This window comes from Neophocaena asiaeorientalis, unplaced genomic scaffold, assembly GCF_003031525.2.
Source record: "Neophocaena asiaeorientalis asiaeorientalis breed wild unplaced genomic scaffold, Neophocaena_asiaeorientalis_V1.1 scaffold327, whole genome shotgun sequence".
NCBI classification, from domain to species: Eukaryota; Metazoa; Chordata; class Mammalia; order Artiodactyla; family Phocoenidae; genus Neophocaena; species Neophocaena asiaeorientalis.
The window spans coordinates 4,801,925-4,821,372 of record NW_020174560.1 but is presented as its reverse complement, the minus strand read 5'-3'; the positions used below and the strand labels follow the sequence as shown (position 1 = coordinate 4,821,372).

The following is a 19,448-nucleotide window of genomic DNA, read 5'->3' as shown; positions in this document are numbered from 1 at the left end:
TGTGGGCTCGAGAGCGCAGGCTCAGCAGTTGTGGCACACGGGCTTAGTTGCTCCGCAGCATGCGGGATCTTCCCAGACCAGAGATCAAATCCGTGTCCCCTGCATTGGCAGGCGGATTCTTAACCACTGTACCACCAGGGAAGCCCTATAGGTTTTCCATAGATATTCTTTATCAAGTTAAGGAAGTTCCCCTTTATTCTGAGGTCTTATCGTGAATGGTTGTTGGATTTTGTCAAATGCTTTTTTTTGCATCTGTTGATAGATGTGATGGATTACATTAATTGATTTTCGAATGTTGAACCAGCCTTGCATACCTGGGATAAATCCCACTTGGTTGTGGTGTATGAGTTTTTAAATATGTTGTTGAATTCAGTTTGCTAATATTTTGTTGAGGGTTTCATGTTCATCAGAGATACTGATCTGTAGTTTTCTCGTAATGTCTTTGTCTGGTTTTGGTATTAGAGTAATGCGGAGCTCATAGATTGAGTAAGGAAGTGTTCCCTCTGCTTCTTGCAGAGATTGTAGAGAATTTATATAATTTCTTCTTTAAATGTTTGGTAGAATTCACCAGTGGACCCATCTGGGCCAGATGCTTTCTGTTTTGGAAAGGTATCAGTTACTGATTAAATTTCTTTAATAGATGCAGGCCTATTCATATTGTCTATTTCTTCTTGTGTGAGTTTTGGCAGATTGCCTTTCAAGGAATTGGTCCATTACATCTAGATTATCAAATTTGTTGGCATAGAGTTGTTCATAGTTTTCCTTTATTATCCTTTTGTTTCTTTCAACACATATTGAGTGAACACCTATCACGTATCAGACTCACTGCAGGTTTTTGTTCTTAACCACTGTGCCATAGAAAGAACATCGTAAGGGGCATCAGGGTTTGAACAACAGATAATGTAGCCGAACTAGATTTTGAGGTACATGTAGTGGTAAATAGAAGTGGAAAGTCAAGTTGGATCTGTTCTGTGGAAGGCCTTTCATGCTTGCCTGAGGAATTTATTCATAGTGGACAGTGGGGAGCCATTGTTTTAGTTTAGGAATAGTTTGATTCAAACTGTATTTTAGAAAGCTTGCAGGGCTGAGAAAGCTATCAGACATGAAAATCTAATCAGGGTATAGTTGTAGAAGTTAATTGTGGTTCCTAGTATGAGAGGACAAATTCCTACATTTCTGTGTATTTTCTCAATTATTATATGCTTAAAAATATGTGGAGCTGGGATAAGGTCTTCAGAATCTTTTGACATTATAAAAGTTGTACTTAACCTCTAGGGAACAGATTAACCTAGGCAATGTATAATTAAGATTTTACTTATAGCAAACAGTTATGCTTGTAAAGGTAGAGTTTATGGGGCTTGGCAACTAATTGTAACATGGTAAAGAGGACTCTGAAGTGGCTTAGGTGACCAGGAGAAGGGTGACAGCATTGACAGATACTGAAGTCTGGAGGAGAAGCTGTAGAGAATTGTTCTTGAAAGGTACAACTGAGTGATATGAAAGAAGTGTTATAGCTGAGACTCTCAGTTCTATTAACCTTATATAACTTGGCAAATTCAGGAAGGCTTCTCATCTTCAGTGCAGTAAGTATCCTTAAGTTGTCAGGTTCCTTTGGTGAAATTCCACAGCACCTTACACTCTCCTGTCTTAGCACTTAACCACACAGTACTGAAGTGGATTGAGAGCTTTGTGAGGGCAAAGACTGGGTGTTCATCTTGTTCACTGTTACATCCTCTGCCTAGCACAGTGCTGAGCATTTGAAACAAACTCAGTAATTGTTTATTAACTGATTTTTCAGATGATGGAGGTTTGTTTAAGTCTGTTTTGTGTTTTCCCATTTGGGCTTCCTACTTTTAAAAATTCTTGTCAGTTTCTAGTAATAATAAACCGAACCATGTGGTTTAATACAGGTTTTCATATTTAAGTCCAGGTGGATGTGGGGTGGGAGGTGGGAGCCACAAAGATTTTATTTAGCAAAACATTTTGAGTATTTTGTGCCATAGGCTGCTTGGCCTGGAATATAAAGATCACTAAGACGTAATCTCAGCCCTTAAGTTGTTCACATTCTGCATGTTTGTCTTCCCTACTGTAATGTGATAAGTGCTGCAGTAGAAGTGGACTCCCTGTGCTCTACAAAATTAGGTGAGAATTGATTTGAAAGAAGGAGAGCAGCTGGTGGTTTAGGTGCCTGAAGAAGGAGACATTTCAGATTACACCTGATGAGTTTGGGTTAGTAGAACAAAGGAAAGAGTATGTGTGAAAAGGATGAAAGCGAGATAGAACATGGCTGGTATGTTAGAGATGCAAACAGTTCCAAAAGATTGGATATGTTTGGGATAGAGGCAGAAGATAAAGCCACTGAGAGTGAAGGTGGAATCAGATAATGTAGGGCCTTGTGTGCCATGCTGGTGCTTTCCTTAGTGAATCTAAGCGGGAAAATAATATCTGATTTGGGTTTTAGAAAACTGCCCTGACATCTTGGTGGACAATGGGTTGAATGGAAATGTGCTACAGAGTGTTTTCACAGACATTAAATCTTCACAGACATTAAATCTTCTGAGCTTCACAACCATCCTGTTACATGTATATTATTGTCTTCATTTTACAAATAAATAATAAGTGGACTCAGAAGTTTGAGGACTTAAAGGAAGTTACAGCAACTAAATGGTAGATCTGCAACCAAATCCTGGATTTCTAAAACCTCTCTCTTATTCTTGCTTTCAACTGCAAGTAACAAAATGCTGCTAATCGTGGCTTAACTAATAATAATAAAGGCACTTTATTATGCATATTAAGTCTGGAGGTAGCTGATGTTTCCAGGTTCATCAGGTATTTAAAGGCAGGGCAAGGGATGGTCTTCCTGCAGTTCTCTTGCCTCTTCTGTCATGGCAATAAGATGACTGCCACAGCTTCATACATCATTTATTCACAAGAATATGTTACTAGCAGGAAAGAAAAGACTGGATGGAAAAGAGACTTATTCCGTGACGCTGGAGAGCAAAGTTATTAATACTAAGATCACTGACTTTGGAGGCAGACTCCTTCGTTTGAATTCAAGCTCCTCTACTTTATTATCTGTATCACCCAACATAATAAAATCTCCCTATCAGGATAGAAAATCTCTGCCTCCCCTCTCCCCAGCTTTTGGCTGAAACTCTGCGTCATGTGCCCACCCTAAATGCTCAAAGAGGAATGAGCTTAGACCAGTCCTAGACTCATATCCTCTGGGGCTGAACAAAGGATGGACCTAACCGTCCAGAGCACACTGCTGCCCACCTAATACCTGAACACAATCTGGGTTCTTTTCGCATGGTGGAAGTGGGGTGATAGCTGTTGCACACACTAGGATGCTACCTTGCCCTGGTACATGGCAGTAGATTGTTACAGTGTGTAAGCAGGCTCAGCCATCATTCTGAATCGTTCTTTTGTCTACGTAGGGTACCTATCGGTCCCCTGTTTGTTGGGGGGTGTGTGTGTTATTTTTTTGGGTAGGGAACTTGGTTTCTTTTTGCTTTGCGTCAGTCATAATGTCCTTTGATTTCCAAAATATCTACCTCATTTGCTCTTCCTGCATAGAAAGTGTGTGTTTTCCTTGGTCATTTCTCTCTTCTTAATATTTGGGTGGGCGAAAAGAAATTAAAAACAACTTTAACTACTTTCTCTTGGAAGAGTGAAAGCATTGTTAGTTTAGTGGCTGCAAAGACTCAGTGACAAGGAACTAGTTTTTTATGATATTCCATGGCACTTAATAGCTGTATCTACACTGGATGATAGTTCAGTAAATCAATTTTTAAAATTCAGTTAGCATATATTTTTTATATAATATGTATAGCATATTAGACTAAGTGGTTTCTAGGTTTATGTTTTTTCTGTTTTTTTTTATTGTGAACATAATAAAAGCTCAGTATAGAAAATTTGAGAAAAGTGGAAAACTATAAAGAAGAAAGCCCAGGCAGTAGGGCAGCTTTTAAAACTTTTAGAAGTAAATACATAATTCAGATTTGAGTGATTATAATGTGACCCAGATTTTAACTTTGTAGGTGTGAATAGAGTAGGATACTTGTATCTGTCTTTATTTTCATTAATGGGATTTAATGCATGCTTTTATGTTGATACCACCTAAATCACCTTAAGTTATTTACACCTCAAATTTGCTTATAGTCACAGTATAGAATGGTTTCATGAATGTTAAAGTCTATATTAACATGACTTGTCACTTTCTCTCTGAAGCATCGTGTTCTCGAAAAGATAAAGACCAAAGGAAGCAGCAGGCAATGTGGCGAGTTCCCTCTGATTTAAAGATGCTAAAAAGACTCAAAACTCAAATAGCTGAAGTTCGATGTATGAAAACTGATGTAAAGAATACACTTCCAGAAATAAAAAGCAGCAACGCCGCTTCTGGAGACATGCCGGCAAGCCTTCTTTCTGTTGACCAGGCAGCTCTGGCTGCATGTGGAACCGAAAACTCCAGCAGATTACAGGATTTGGGAATGGAGCTCTTGGCAAGGTCATCAGTTGCCAGTTGTTACATACGAAACTGTAAGTGAAAAAGATCCTATTAGTTTTATTTCTCCATGTGTCATTTGGGAAGCTAGAGGACAGGTTATTTTCAGAATAATAATATTCAAACATCTCCCTCACAATGAATTAAGACTACAAGTGCAAACAGCCTTTTCTCCCATCCAAAACTGACTCTGTATTTTCTGCTGTGTAATAGAGCTAACATTTCTTGGTTGCTTATTCTATATGGGTCAATAAACAAGACAAAATCCTTAACCTCGTGGATCTTGCATTCATGTATTCATGTGATAGGAATTGGACATTAAAATGTGTAGACAAGTAAAGATAATTTCAGTTGGTAAAAAGCACGTGAAGGAAACAACAGAGTGAGATGGGCAGAGCAAGTGAGGTGTGTGCTGTTTTAGTTAGGGTAGTCAGAAAGTCTCTCAGGAGGCAACAGTTGAACTGATATCTGAAGGTTAAGAAGGTGGCAGCCATGCAGAGATCTGGGGGAAGCATTCTTCAGGGTAAACAGAATGGAAAATGCAAAGTCCCATATAAAGGATTTGCTCTGCATGTTTGAAGGCTCGAAGGAAGACCATTTTGGCTGAACATGGTGAATTAAGCAGAGTGGAGAGTGACAGGAAATAAGTCAGAGAGGTAGGCAGGATCTAGATCAGGTAGGTCTTATAAGACCTCAATAAGGAGTTTGAGTTTTATTCTGATTTTAGGAGAAAGTCTCTAGAGAATGAAAATCAGGGGGGTGTTTATGATCTGATATACCTTTTTACAGAGATGACTTTCTTTGCTGTGTGAAGAAGGGTCTGAAAAGGGTTGAGAGTGGGAGTTGTGAGACCAGTAAACAGCCTGTAACAATAGCTTGTGTGAAATACGGTGACTTATTCTGGAGTTACTACACTGGGTAGGTGGGCTTGCTCATGGTCTTCCAGCCTTTCTTAATTCTCCCAAGGATGGTATATAACTAGTACTACTCTAGATACATAGGACAGAAGTTAATCTATTACATACAGTAGATATTTTACACCAGGAGGGCTCAGTTCTTTCCCACAAACCTCGTAAGAAAGGTTTAAGGGAAAGAAAAAAACTAAGAATGATGTTTCTGTGTTTGGTCTAAGCAACTTAGTGACAGGTGGTGTCATTAATTGAGACACAAATCAAATAAGGAAGAAGCAGGTATGGGGATTGTTGTGCCATAGGGGCAGGAAGTCGGGAGTTCTTTTTTAAACATACTAGGTTTGAGATGTCTGCTAGATACTCTAGTAAATATCTCATAGGCAGTTAGGTGCTACATAAGTCTGAAGGATATGGGGTTAAAGCTGGATATAAACCGTTGGAAGTCAACAGTATCAGATGTTGTTTAAAGCCAGGGATCAAGTATGAAGGGAATTTAAATGGAGAAATTTTGGTTCTGGGCACTTAAATATTTAAAGGCCTGGTAATGAAGGGGAAGCCAGCAAAGGAAATTGAAAAGAGCAGTCATTAAGGGCAGAGAAAAACTAGAAGAAATGAAATCTCAAAAAAATTTGTAAATGCATCTCAAAACAGTGGAGTGGTTGTATCATTAAGAGGTGTCAAAATGAAGGGCGGGTGACCCTTTTAAGAACCATTTCCATTTAAGGGTATAGCAGAAGTGAATGAGGTGAGAAAGCAGAGCATGTCTGCGCAGCTCCTTCAAGAACTGTCACAATAAATTGGGTGGTCACTGGAGGGGTTGTGGAGTCAGGAAAGAGTTTGTTATCTGTGTGTTGTTTTCTTTCATTTTCTTAAACATATATGCTTTTTTACCTGGGTGTTTTTGGTGGTACATATACATAACATAAAATTTACCATTTTAACTTTTTTTTTTTTTTATTTGCGTTATGTGGGCCTCTCACTGTTGTGGCCTCTTCCGGACACGCAGGCTCAGCAGCCATGGCTCACGGGCCCAGCCGCTCCGCGGCATGTGGGATCTTCCCAGACCAGGGCACGAACCCGTGTCCCCTGCATTGGCAGGCGGACTCTCAACCACTACGCCACCAGGGAAGCCCCATTTTAACTATTTTTAACTGTACAATTCAGTGGCATTAAGTACATTCACACTGTCATGCAACAGTCATCACTATTCACCTCCAGAACTTTTTCATCATCCCAAACTGAAATTCTATATCCTTCGAACAGTAACTGGGCATTACCCCTTTCCCCTACCCTCTGGTAACTACTATTATACTTTCTGTTTCTATAAACTTGACTATTCTAGATATCTCATATAAGTAGAATCATGCAATATTTGTCTTTTTGTGTCTGACTTATTTCACTTTAGCATAATTTCTTCAGGGTTCATCCATATTGTATCAAGTGTCAGAAGTTCATTTCTTTTTCAGGCCAAGTAATATTCCCTTGTATGTATATGTATGTGTATATATATATATATATACATATATATATATATATATATACTACATTATGTTTACCCATTCATCTGTTGATGGACATTTGGGTTGTTTCCACTTTTTGGCTGTCATGAATAATGCAGCTATGAACACATGTGTGCAAATATCTGTTCAAGTCTCTGCTTTCAGTTTTTTGGGGTATATACCTAAAGTGGGATTGCTGGTTCATATGCTAATTGTGTTTAATTTAAAAAAAATTTTTTTTAAATCATGGTAAATTTTACCACATTTTGTTGAACAAAATTTACCATCTTCACCTTTTTATGTGTACCTATCAATGGCATTAAGTACACACACGTTGTGCCAGCAACACCACCATCCATCCACAGAACTTTTTTTTTTATCTTGCAAAACTGAGTCTCTATACCTATTAAACGGTAGCTCTCCCTTCTTCCTCCCCCCATCTCCTGGCAGCAACCATTTTGCTTTCTGTCTGTATGAATTTGATTTCTCTGGGTACCTCATATAAGTGAAAACATAGAGTATTTGCCCTTTTGTGGTTGACTTATTTCACTTAGCATAAGCTTCTCAGGGTTCATCCATGTTGCACCATTCAGTGCAAATATCTGTTCAAGAATAGATGTTTCATGAACAGACACAAGGAATATCTTGTGGGATGCTGATATTCTCTTCCTTTTTATGGCTGCATAATATTCCACTGTGTGTGTATATACTCAAAATTTCACCCATTCATCTTTTGATGGATACTTGGGTTGACCGTGTATTTGAGGATTTATTTCCGGGCTCTCCATATGTGTGTTTATTAAAATGGGATATATTAATGCTTGGTACTGATGGCAATAATACAGTAGAGATGAATAGGAAAGGGGATAATTGCCAAATACATAGGATTCTCTTAAATAAAGATGACAGTATAATAGAAAAATGAGTAAAGGTTATGATTAGGTTGTTAACATAAGTAGAAATACAAAACGGCAGTAAATGTATGAAAAGATACTCAACCATATCTAGTTGTCAAGGAAATGAAAATTTAAAACCAAAAGAAATAATGCTTTTTAGATAGACTTTTGCAAAAAGTTCTTGTTACATATTTCTGCAGATACTTCCCCTGTTGTCACTTGTTTTTGTTTTCTGCTAAACATGAAATTTTAAATTTTTAAATTTCAAGATCTGTTAAGAGTATTCATGGTTTGGGGATTTAATGTTTTTATTTGGAAGGCCTTTTCAACTCCAAGTTTATAAAAACAACACTTATTTTCTTAGTTCTAGTTTTGTTTTTTAACTTTTTTACATTTAGGTCATTATTCCATATGTAATTTGTGGATCTTCCTGCACCGGGGCACGAACCCGTGTCCCCTGCATTGGCAGGCAGACTCTCAACCGCTGTGCCACCAGGGAAGTCCACGAAACATGTTTTTTGAAGAATCTGCTCTGTTCAACAATATGGAACTCATCCTTTATATTATAGACCAAATTGCCGTATTTACATAGTTCTGTTTTTAAATTCATTCATAGAGGCTGAACCAGGTGAAATTGCCAATATGAGACTTTTTGTTTGTTTCTGGCCACACCACTCGGCTTGCAGGATTTTAGTTCCCCGACCAGGGATCGAACTTGTGACCCCTGCAGTGGAAGCACAGAGTCCTAACCACTGGACTGCCAGGGAATTCCCAAGAAACCATTTTCTTTCCTTCTTTCTTTTTAATATTTATTTATTTATTTGTGGTTGCATCGGGTCTTAGTTGCGGTGTGCGGGATCTTTCGTTGCGGCACACGGGCTCTTTGTTGTGGCATGCGGGCTTCTCTCTAGTTGTGGTGCATGGGCTCCAGGATGCATGGACTCCAGAGTGCATGGGCTCTGTAGTTGTGCACGCAGGCTAGTTGCCCCTCAGCATGTGGGATCCTAGTTCCCCGACCGGGTATCGAACCCGCGTCCCCTGCATTGGAAGGCAGATTCTTAACCACTGGACCACCAGGGAAGTCCCATGAAACTTTTTTTTAACATATAAAAACAGCAATTTGATATTGTTCAACCAGATATTTGTTGTGTTGTGTACCAGACCCACACTTTTTTAACCATTGTAGTTTTTTATAGTTTGTAATACTGTGATATGTTTGCCTTCTTTTTTTTAAATTTTAATTTTCAAAAAATTTTATTGGGGTAATTTACAATATTGTGTTAGTTTCTGCTGTACAGCAAAGTGAATCTGTTATACAAATACATGCAATCCAATCTTTTTTAGATTCTTTTCCCCTAGAGGCCATTACAGAGTATTGAGTAGAGTTCCCTGTACTATACAGTAGGTACTTGTTAGTTATTTATTTTATATGTAGTAGTGTGTATGTCTCAATCCCAGTCTTCCAATTTATCCAGCCCCACTCCCCAGTAACCATAAGTTTATTTTCTGCATCTGTAACTCTATTTCGGTTTTGTAGATAAGTTCATTTGTAGCCTTTTTTTAGATTCCACATATAGGCGACATCATGTGATATTTGTCTTTCTCTGTCTGACTTACTTCACTCAGTGTGAGAATCTCTAGGTCCATCCATGTTGCTGCAAATGACATTATTTTGTTCTCTTTTATGGCTGAGTAATATTTGACTGTATGTATGTACCACATCTTCTTTATCCATTCCTCTGTTGATGGACATTTAGGTTGCTTCCATGTCGTAGCTATTGTAGCCTTCATTTTATTTTTGTTTTCAAAACTTCTTTGATGGCTCTTACATGGTTACTCTTCCAGAAATTAATTTTGACTGGAATTGTGTTACATTTAATGCATTAATTAACATTTAATTTGAGGAATTGACATCTTTTCAGTACTAAAACGTTCAAATTTAGGAATGTGGTGTTTCCATTTATTCAAGTCATCTGTTATGGACATATACTTCTTCAGAGTTTTAGTTTTCTTCATATAAGTTCTGCATGTGTCTTGTTATTAATTTCTAGGTATATTATAATTTAGGTTGCTGTTGCGATGGGATCTCTTCCCCCCCCCATAATATTTTCTAATTATCAGTTACTGACATACAGGAAGACTACTGGTTTTAATATGTATTCAACCCACTTAGTGAACTTTTTAAATTGTTAAGTTTTTTAGTCAATTATGTTGAATTTTCTATGTAGACAATCATATCATCAGGAAATAGTCATCGTTTATCCACTCCTTTCCTGCCTATTTACTTTTCATATTGCATTGTCTAGGCTGGGACCTCAGAACAATGTTAACTAATAGCAATAATAGAATTTTTGTAATGTTTTCAACTCTATTTGGGAATTCCTTTAGTTCTTAATCTCATTAAGTTCGAATTTTGCTATATGTTTCAAAAGGTAGTTTTTATCAAGTTGAAAAATATATCCTTCTATTCCTAACAACAATAATGGTTAACATTTACTATAATGGTTAACATTTACTAAGTGTTTATTGTGTACCAGGTATCATTCTAACTATTCTGAGTCACATGTATTAACTCACTTAATCCCAACAACTCGATGAGGCAAGTTATTTTTATCCCCAATTTACAGATAAAGAAACTGAGGCACAGGGCATTAAAGGGTCCTAGAGTTTCACAGTGGTAATTGCAGAGCTGAGAACTTGAACCTTAAAGCCTGTGGCTTTCACCATTACACCAAACTACCTCTTTTCCTACTGTGAATGAAAAAATGTTGTGTGCCATATCAGTAAACAAAGGATGTTGCAGCTGCGTGAGGAAATTCAGAATGGGAAAGAGCCCTGAGGGAATTCAGGATGAGAAAGAAAGGAATGATTTCAATTAGCCCAGACTCTTGCATCTTCCCATACGTAGAAAAGTGCTAATTCATTAACTTGAGATATCTGTGGGATTTTTTGGTTTTTTTGATATTTTATAACTGACTGTAATCTTTTGATGTGCCAACTACCTGGTCTTTGTTGAAAAAACCCATATATATCCTGGCTCCTCCGTTGCCTCTTTGGAACAGTCCCTCAGAACTATTCTGAGAGGCTGCCTCCCGGGCTTGAAGTCCTCAGAAACTCCGCCAAATAAAACATAATTCTCAACTTTTAGGGTGTGCATTTTTTTCAGTCAACACTACTTACTAAGAGTTTTTTTAAGTCAAGAAGTTGTGTAGAATTATGTCAAATGCTTTTTTATTGTCAGTCAGAACAATCATATTATTTTGCCCTGTTACTTTGTGAACACAGAGAATTATATTATTTATCTAATACTGACCATTCTTGAAATTCTAGAATGAGTCTTTCTACTTGGTTTTGGTTTGTAGTTTTTTAATATACCATTGACCCTTGAACAACATGGTTTTGAACTGTGTGGGTCCTCCTGTCCACAGATTTTTTTCAGTAAATCCGCAGTTGGCTGAGTCTTCGGATGCTGAACCACTGATAAGGAGGGCCGACTCTAAAGTTATACCTGGATTTTTGACTGCGTGGAGGGTTGGCGTCCCTAATCCCCTATTCTTCAAGGGTTAACTGTACGGGCTGTTTTTAGTTTGCTGATACTTAGGATTCTTTTTTTTTTTGGCTGCGCAGCATACGGGATTTTAGTTCCCCCTACCAGGGATCGAACCTGCACGCCCTGCAGTGGAAGTGTGGAGTCTTAACCACTGGACTGCCAGGGACGTGCTAGCTAATACTTAGGATTCTTGACTATGTAGTCAATAAGTAAAATTGAGCTATAGTTTCATTATACTATCCTTAACACATCTGAGTTCCAAATTTATGCCAATCTCGTAGAATAAATTCAGAAGCTTTTGTCCTTTTCTATGCTGTAAAATTATTTTAACATGTTATCTGCTCGTTAAAAGTGTAATGAAACTCATCCATAAAACTATCTAGTTGTTCTTTCAGGGATAAAACTTTAACAGCCTTTTTCATTTCTGTGTGTTTATTGGTCTCGTATTTCTGCTGCTTCTTAAATCAGTTTTCATAATTAATTTTCCTAGAAAATTAATTTTATTAGATAAATGTATTGGTATAAAGTCATTTGTTCCCTTAAATTTTAGAAACTTCCTCTGCATATGGGATATTAACTTTTTCAGTTATATCATTGCTTATTTGTGTTTTATTTTTTCCTTTGATTTGACTTGCTAGAGGCTTGTCCATTTTATTCATGTCTTCAAAGACCTAGTTCTTAGATTTATTTCATCTACTGTCTTCTTTTTATTATGTTAATTTCTGCCTTTGTTTCTGTTAATGCATCTCTTCTTCATTTTTTTCCCTTAACCAATAGTTTATGTATACTTCGCAGTGGAGAAATTGGTCATAATTTTTTCTCACAGCACCTTTTTTCCCCAGATGTACAATTCAGCAGTTTTTAGTATATTTACAAAATTGTGTGACAGTCACCATTATCTAAGTTTAGGACATTTTCATCCCTCCTCTTATTACCAAACTTAGGTTCGGCTGCTTGCTGCTCCAAAGCCAATAATTTGAGAGGCAAGTGTCAGTAGAAAGGAAAGGTGCTTTAATCAGAAAAGCCGGCAGCCTGGGGGGACGGTAGACTTGTGTCCAGAGGCCAACTGCGAAGATCATGCTTAGCCATGACAGTTTTTAAGGGGAAAAATGGGGTGGGGGGGAACCTCAGTGAATCATCGAGGCAGGAGGTTGGGTTCTGCATCATTCTCCAGTCTGTGTGCACGTTGGCTGACTCTCCCTTCAGATGTTATCTTGCCCAAGTGATCCCAAGCAGGATTGCTTAGGGGGGCTGTTGGGAGTAGAAAGCTAGTCATTTTTTTAAACTGCTAAATTCTTCATTCTTACTTCTTTTTTTCTAGGAAAAGAATCAACAAGGCATGGTGTGCATTCAGGAGAGCAAAAGTCAAGAGTTGAGTTAAATTGCCTAGTGATCTCATTCCTATAATTAGGTTCTTTTAAGGTTAGAGGGGAACAGAAATGGGCAAACAGGAAAGGGACAAAAGAGCTGCTTTCACTCTTGCCGTAAACTCCATACCCATGAGCTGTTATTATTCCCCATCTTCCCCTTCCCCCTATCCCCCTGGTAACTGCTAATCTATTTTGTCTATGTGGATTTGCTTCTGGACTTTTCATATAAATGGAATCACACAATATGAAGCCTTTTGTATCTGGCTTCTCTGGCTTAGCATAATGTGTTCAAGGGCCATCTGTAATGTAGCATGTATTATTTCATTCCTTTTTATGGCTGAATGATACTTCATTGTATGTGGGTACCACTTTTTGTTGATCTACTCATCAGTTGATGAGGGCTTGGATTTTTTTTCCCCCACTTTTTAGCTATTATGAATAATGATGCTATGAACATTCATGTACAGTTTTTTGTGGGGACATATGTTTTTATTTAAGTATATGCTTAGGAGTGGAATTGCTGGATTGTATGAGAACTATGTTTAACTTTTTGAGGCACAGCCATACTGTTTCCAAAGCAGCTGCACCATTTTACATTCTTCAACAGTATATAGGGTTCCAATTTCTCCATATCCTTATCAACACTTGTTATTGTCCATCTTTTCTTTTTCTTTGCCCATTGAATTATCTTGGCCATCTTGTCAAAAATTAATTGACCGTAAATGTAAGAGTTTATTTCTGGACTCTCAGTTCTGTTCCATTGGTCTATACTTCTGTCTTTACACCAGTACCACAATCTTGATACTATAGTTTTATGGCAAGTTGTGAAATCATAAGTGTGAGTCCTCCATACAAGAGTGTTTTGGGGTATTCTGGATCTTTTGCATTTTTCTATGAATTTTAGGATCAGCTTGTCAATTTCTGCAAAAAAACCAAAAAAGACAGTAGGAATTTTTATAGGGATTGTGTTGAATCTGTATTGTAGATCAAGTTTGGGAGTATTGCCATGTTAACAATATTAAGTCTTCCAGTTAATGAACACAGAATATTTTTCCTTTTTTCTTTATTTTCTTTCAAAAATATACAAGTCTTAACATTTCTCTGTTAAATTTTTCCCTAAGTATTTTATTCTATTTGATGCTATTGTAAATGGAATTGTTTTCTTAATTTCATTCTCGGCTTGTTCTTTGCTGATGTATAAAAAGTCAGTTGATTGTTGATCTTATATCCCACTACCTTGTTGAACCTGTTTATTACCTTTTTTTTTTTTCGGTACGCGGGCCCCTCACTGCTGTGGCCTCTCCCGTCGTGGAGCACAGGCTCCGGACGCGCAGGCTCAGCGGCCATGGCTCACGGGCGCAGCCGCTCTGCAGCATGTGGGATCCTCCCGGACCGGGGCACGAACTTGCATTCCCTGCATCGGCAGGTGGACTCTCAACCACTGCGCCACCAGGGAAGCCCTGTTACCTTTTAATGCATCTCTTCTGCTTTCTTTTTATTTCTTTTTATCATTTTTCCATCTCCTTGAGTTTATGCGTGTTAGGCCATTTAGTTTCCGTTTTTTCTAATTCTTTTTTTTTTTTAAGAAGCTACTCTTTATTTTAGACAGCTTCATAGAATTATTTTCACACGTCCCCACTTCTTACCTTTCATCCTCTTAGTTGAAAAGTCTTGAGAGAGGTGAAAGAAAAATCACAGAGGGTAAACTTTGCATCAGTAACAAAGTGCTTCCCCCAAGTACAGCTAACCGTTTCCGCAAACTGGCATTCTGCAGAACAGTCTTCCAAAAAGTGTTGCTAGGTTTTCATGGGATAAAGGAGTAGGGGCTAAGACGTCCACGCTCAAATAGTGTGGGAAATGGTAGATTAAGGTTGGTGTTCTGTACTGTAACAGGAATTCTCAGAGTCCTTAATATTCTAAGATGGGTTGATCTTCAAGAGGAGAAAAGGGATATGGAGTACTCCCTAAGCTTTTTGAGCAAACAATCTTTTTTTCACAGAACACAGCAGAAGCAATTTGAAGTGCGCAGTAATCTCAGGTTTTTGAGCCGGAAGTTAGAAAGCCTGATCTCTTCACATTTTTCCTCCCATTCTTTGCTAATGCCAGCAATAGAGTGACTCTAGAATCCAGACCACAAGTCATATTTAGAAAGGACAGGTTCATCAAGGATGGAATGAAAAGAGCCAGCTACCTCCTCCTTTTTCATTTTACATTTTTCTTTTAACCTCTCCCTCCCCGTGTAAGTTAAGCAATACGTACACTTCCTCCCTTAAGCAGTCCTTGGCTGCTATTTCCCTGCTTTTGTGACAGAGCAACTAATTCATCACTACCTGAGGAGACAAAAAAGTGCTACCAAGGCAAGATGGTGGGGTGCCGGAATTTGTCTAATAATAGCTAAAACACCACAAAAAGCAGCACACTCAAAGAGAGGAGGACAGCCTCAAGAAATAATGTGGACACATCATCCAAGCAATACTTTTCCAAGCACTGGTCAAATCTCCACCAGCACAACTGAGAAAGCATTTATGTGAATACCTCAGGCCTGGGTACTGGCCTCTTGGTTTGAGTTGTGGCTAGATTTTCCTGAGAAAGGCATCTGCCTTAGACTCTATCTCATTGGTTTACTTTGTTCAGTCTCTTCCGGGCCTGGGCACAGTTCTGCCACTGACCTGCAGCAAACTCCTAATTCCTAAAACAGTCTGACCACATCAAAGGGTTGTAAAACAATCTCCATGGTTATTTAGCTAATTAAACTTGCATTCAACATCATATGCTGATAGGATAAGGCAAAGGATAAGATTCCAATCTTGGATCTTTCCAAGCAGGGCATGTTAGATGGTGACAAGAGAAGGATTAGTTGCTAGCTGGATCTGAGCTCAGGCTTGGCCATGGAGGGAACTGGTTTGGAAGTGTGAGGGGTTCCCTGAGCTCTGGTGCAAACTACAACGGTTTCACTCAAGGAAGGGTATGATGTGGGCATAAAACCATGCTTCAGACCGTTGAAGATGGTCCCCTTCGAGAGCCAGGAACACCAGCTGTCCTGCGTTGTCCATTGCCTTTAGCCCCAGGGGGTCCTGTGTGTACAGGGTGCTCTCCTGTAAGGGAATGATTTCCTTGGCTTGGCCACTTCTGTAAAATCCAAACCACTCAGAATCCACGGGGTCCACAGTGGAATCATTGAGGAATTTCACCACCACAAACTTCTTCAGGGCCATCAGGTTTTTCTTGTAGGACTCATTGACACCTCTCTCCTGATTAATATCTGCCAAGAAGATGCTGTGGTTGCTATGTCCTTCTTTATGGGGTCGTGCCAATATTCTTCTTGCACCAGGCGTTCTTGTATAGCTTTGTTGTAAGCTCCAGCATTCACTGTTTTTCTGATCAAGTCACAGATGTGAGAGCTCTCTCCTGGGCAGTGAGGGAGTCCAAAAACACCTTGATGTTGTCCCTCAACTGAGACGAGATTGATCATAGGAGCATCTCTGAGCCACTGCCCTCAGAAATTGGCCTCCCTGGGAGAATCCCATAGCATTGTAGCCTTGCTACAATTTAGGATCCTTAGCAAGAATCTGACACACCATTTTTACTTGGGAGTTGACATTCAAAAAGAAGCTGTTCTCCACATCCTCTACCAGGATCTTCCCAATCTCTAAAGATAAGACGTAAATTCCAGGTATTTTCTTCTCGACCATTTGTTTAATAGTGCCCCTGCTTAAGGGATTACAACAGCTGTCTCCCATCCCATGCCAGATCACCAGGGGCAGTGGCGCTGGCAGGTCGAGATGCCCCAGCACCAGGGAAGTGCAGGACCCCGGCAGGAAAGTGAGAGCCCTAATTAATTCATTTTAAGGCTATACATTTTCCTCTAATTACTGTTTTAGCCACAGACATCTTGAAGTATTATAATTGTGGCTCGTTTCTAATTTAGCGTTCATTTCTTTTTAATCCAGTAATATTCTACAGTTTCCTAGTGTTTTGGTGGTTATTGTTCTGTTGTTAATACTTAGTTTAATTAAACTGAGATTAGAGTTCATGTCTGGTACGATTCTTCTTTTGGAGTTCACTGATAATTTTCTACTTTTGTAAGTTGAGACTGTTCCACAAGCAGCAAAATAGGAACACCTTTGGCATAAAACCCCAAATAAACCAGTTGGGACCAGAGTGTTCTGTTTATTTTTGGACACAGTAGATGGGAATACCTTTCATGGATGATAAGATTACATCTTTCTCTGACTTCCTAGGTAATAAGTTTTGTGCTATTTTATCATAATCAGAAATATTTTAAAATGTCTTTACAGCCACAAATAAGAAGAGTAATTCACCCAAGCCAGCACGGTCCAGTATAGCAGGTAGTCTGTCACTTCGAAGAGCAGTAGACTCTGGGGAAAATAGCCGTTCAAAGGGAGACTGTCAAACTCTGTCTGAGGGTAAGTTTGGAGAGTTTAGAATGTGATCTTGGTGGGTAGATGTCTGTTACTCGAAATTGATCTGATGGTATAACTTTAGACCTCTAAAGGCACCAAAAATGCTGAAACTCAATTTGAAAGTTCCTTGATCACACAGAACAGACCCATCAGTAAGAAAGTGTAGCCATTAGACCGCATATTAAATAGTTGGCATCAAAAAGACTAGGTTATATTTTAAAATTGTTTTCCTGCAGTTTAAAAATATATGTATAGTGAGATGTCCTAACGTGGAAACTAGAGAGAGAACTTTCTGTTTGTTTGCCTTCTTTCTGAATATCCCCTTCATTTTTTGTAGGCTCCCCAGGAAGCTCTCAGTCTGGGAGCAGGCACAGTTCTCCCCGAGCCTTGACACATGGCAGTATCGGTGACATCCTGCCCAAATCTGAAGACCGGCAGTGTCAAGCTTTGGATTCAGATGCTGTTGTGGTTGCAGTTTTCAGTGGCTTACCTACTATTGAAAAAAGGAGAAAAATGGTCACCTTGGGGTAAATTAATTTCTTTTGTTTATGTAATGGAATAATAGCTAATAGTTTTGTTTGGCACTTTAAGTCTACAACATAATGAACATAATAAACTTCTAGTTTGTTAATTTTTTAGCAGACAGTTTATTTGTTGTATTAAAATGTAACTTCAAGCATCAGAGACCTTACCTTTTTCTTTCGTCACAGAATGAGATAGTACCAGAAGTTCAGTTTGAATACATTAGAGCTCATTTTCACTGAAGTTAGGATAATAATGTTATATAACCTTGGGTGACCTCTGCCTTGTGACATTTTTGGGTCAACTTTTTTTTCCATCTGTCCCATATTTTTCAAAGGCATTTGTGCTATGCTATATTATGTCCCATAGGTCTTTTACATGAATTTTGTATAGAACAAAGCGCTTCTGGCGATTTTATTTTAAAACTGCTTTTCTGCTTTCATCTCATCTTTTTTTTCCCTTTTATGAAAGTGTCCTCAAAACACATAGTTGGAATTTCCCAAAAGGATATATATATGTGGTCATCAGTACCTTTATCTCTCTCCCAGGAAACATAAACTCAAATCCCAGTCATGTCACCCAAACATAAACTCAAATCCCAGTCATGTCACCCAGTCGACATTGTCAATTAAACTTCCATCCATTTAAAAGAGAGTGATTATGGAATGTATTGTCTGTGAATGTGCTAGATGAGCCATTAATAACCATTTGCTGATCTATTATATGGATATTAAATACGTTTCTAATTTTAAACAATGGAATAATTCTACCTTGGAGGCTTTGAAAAGAACTTTGAATTAAATTTAGAGAAAGATTAATATCCCTTAAGTTTACTTAATTGTATAGAGTTTTAAGATCTGGATAATTACCAAATCTAATAGGACAGCTGGTGGCTGTTTTCTGTTCTAGCTCAAGTTTAAGCAGTGGAAGGGTGTTACAATCATTGGAGATTGTCTTGTCCTCCCCATTTCCTAGCCTGGTTTTATACATGTTCCTTTCAAGATGAAGCTGCAACTAGTTTTTATATTTTGTTATGGAGATTTATATCTGCCTTTAGTCATAAAAATTAAATGTGTACGAATGTGCACTTTTTTCTAGATTGTAAAATCCTGTATAAATGTGTAAAGCTCATAGCTATAACCCTCATTTTACAGTTAATTACACTGCCAACCTGGGTCATGTGGTGTTTTCCAGCTTGTGTTTTTTTTCCTTGCCTGATTTAAGGTAGTGTAGGCAAAAATTTTAAATGCTAGTAATAAATGGTTCAAAAATGGAAGTTAAAAAAAAGAATATTAAGTTAAAATTTCCCCATCTTTGTCTCCCATCTGCTTTGTTTTCCAACCTTCTGCCCACACACATTCCTGCTGTTTTCAATTTTTTGTATATGCTGTCTTCTCAGCTTTCATGCATATTTAAGCAATATTTAAGTGACCATATAGCTTTTTTAATACAAAAGGTGCACCTTGTTTTCTCACTCAGTATACCTCAAAGGTCTTTCCATATTGGTGAGAACATGTTATTAAGGACTTCTATTTATATTTATTTTTAAATTGGAATTCTTATTGAGATAATTGTAGATTCATATGCAATTATAAGAAAGAATAGAGGGAGCCTGTGTACCTTATCCAGTTTCCCCTAATTATAACATTTTGCAAAACGCTGATATATTATCACAATGAGGATATTGACGTTGATGCAATCTACCACTTTATAACCTTTCATCGTGAGTCTTCTAGTGAATCTTTTAAAAGTAAAACTTGAAATTTAGTATT

At 38.2% G+C, this 19,448-nt stretch overlaps 1 protein-coding gene and 1 pseudogene across 5 annotated transcripts in view; one reads left to right on the top strand and one right to left on the bottom strand.

Annotated features, from left to right (window-relative positions):
* The window catches only part of TRIM37 (tripartite motif containing 37), a 115,027-nt gene that overhangs the window by 83,465 nt on the left and 12,114 nt on the right, over window positions 1-19,448 (top strand). For all 5 annotated transcript variants that reach the window (XM_024757656.1, XM_024757653.1, XM_024757652.1 and 2 more), the window contains 3 exons: window positions 4,231-4,539; window positions 17,029-17,157; window positions 17,492-17,681. In XM_024757656.1, coding sequence (XP_024613424.1) covers window positions 4,231-4,539; window positions 17,029-17,157; window positions 17,492-17,681 — 628 coding nt within the window. The remainder of the gene's footprint in view (window positions 1-4,230; window positions 4,540-17,028; window positions 17,158-17,491; window positions 17,682-19,448) is intronic.
* On the bottom strand, window positions 15,627-16,665 carry LOC112408025 (palmitoyl-protein thioesterase 1 pseudogene; annotated as a pseudogene).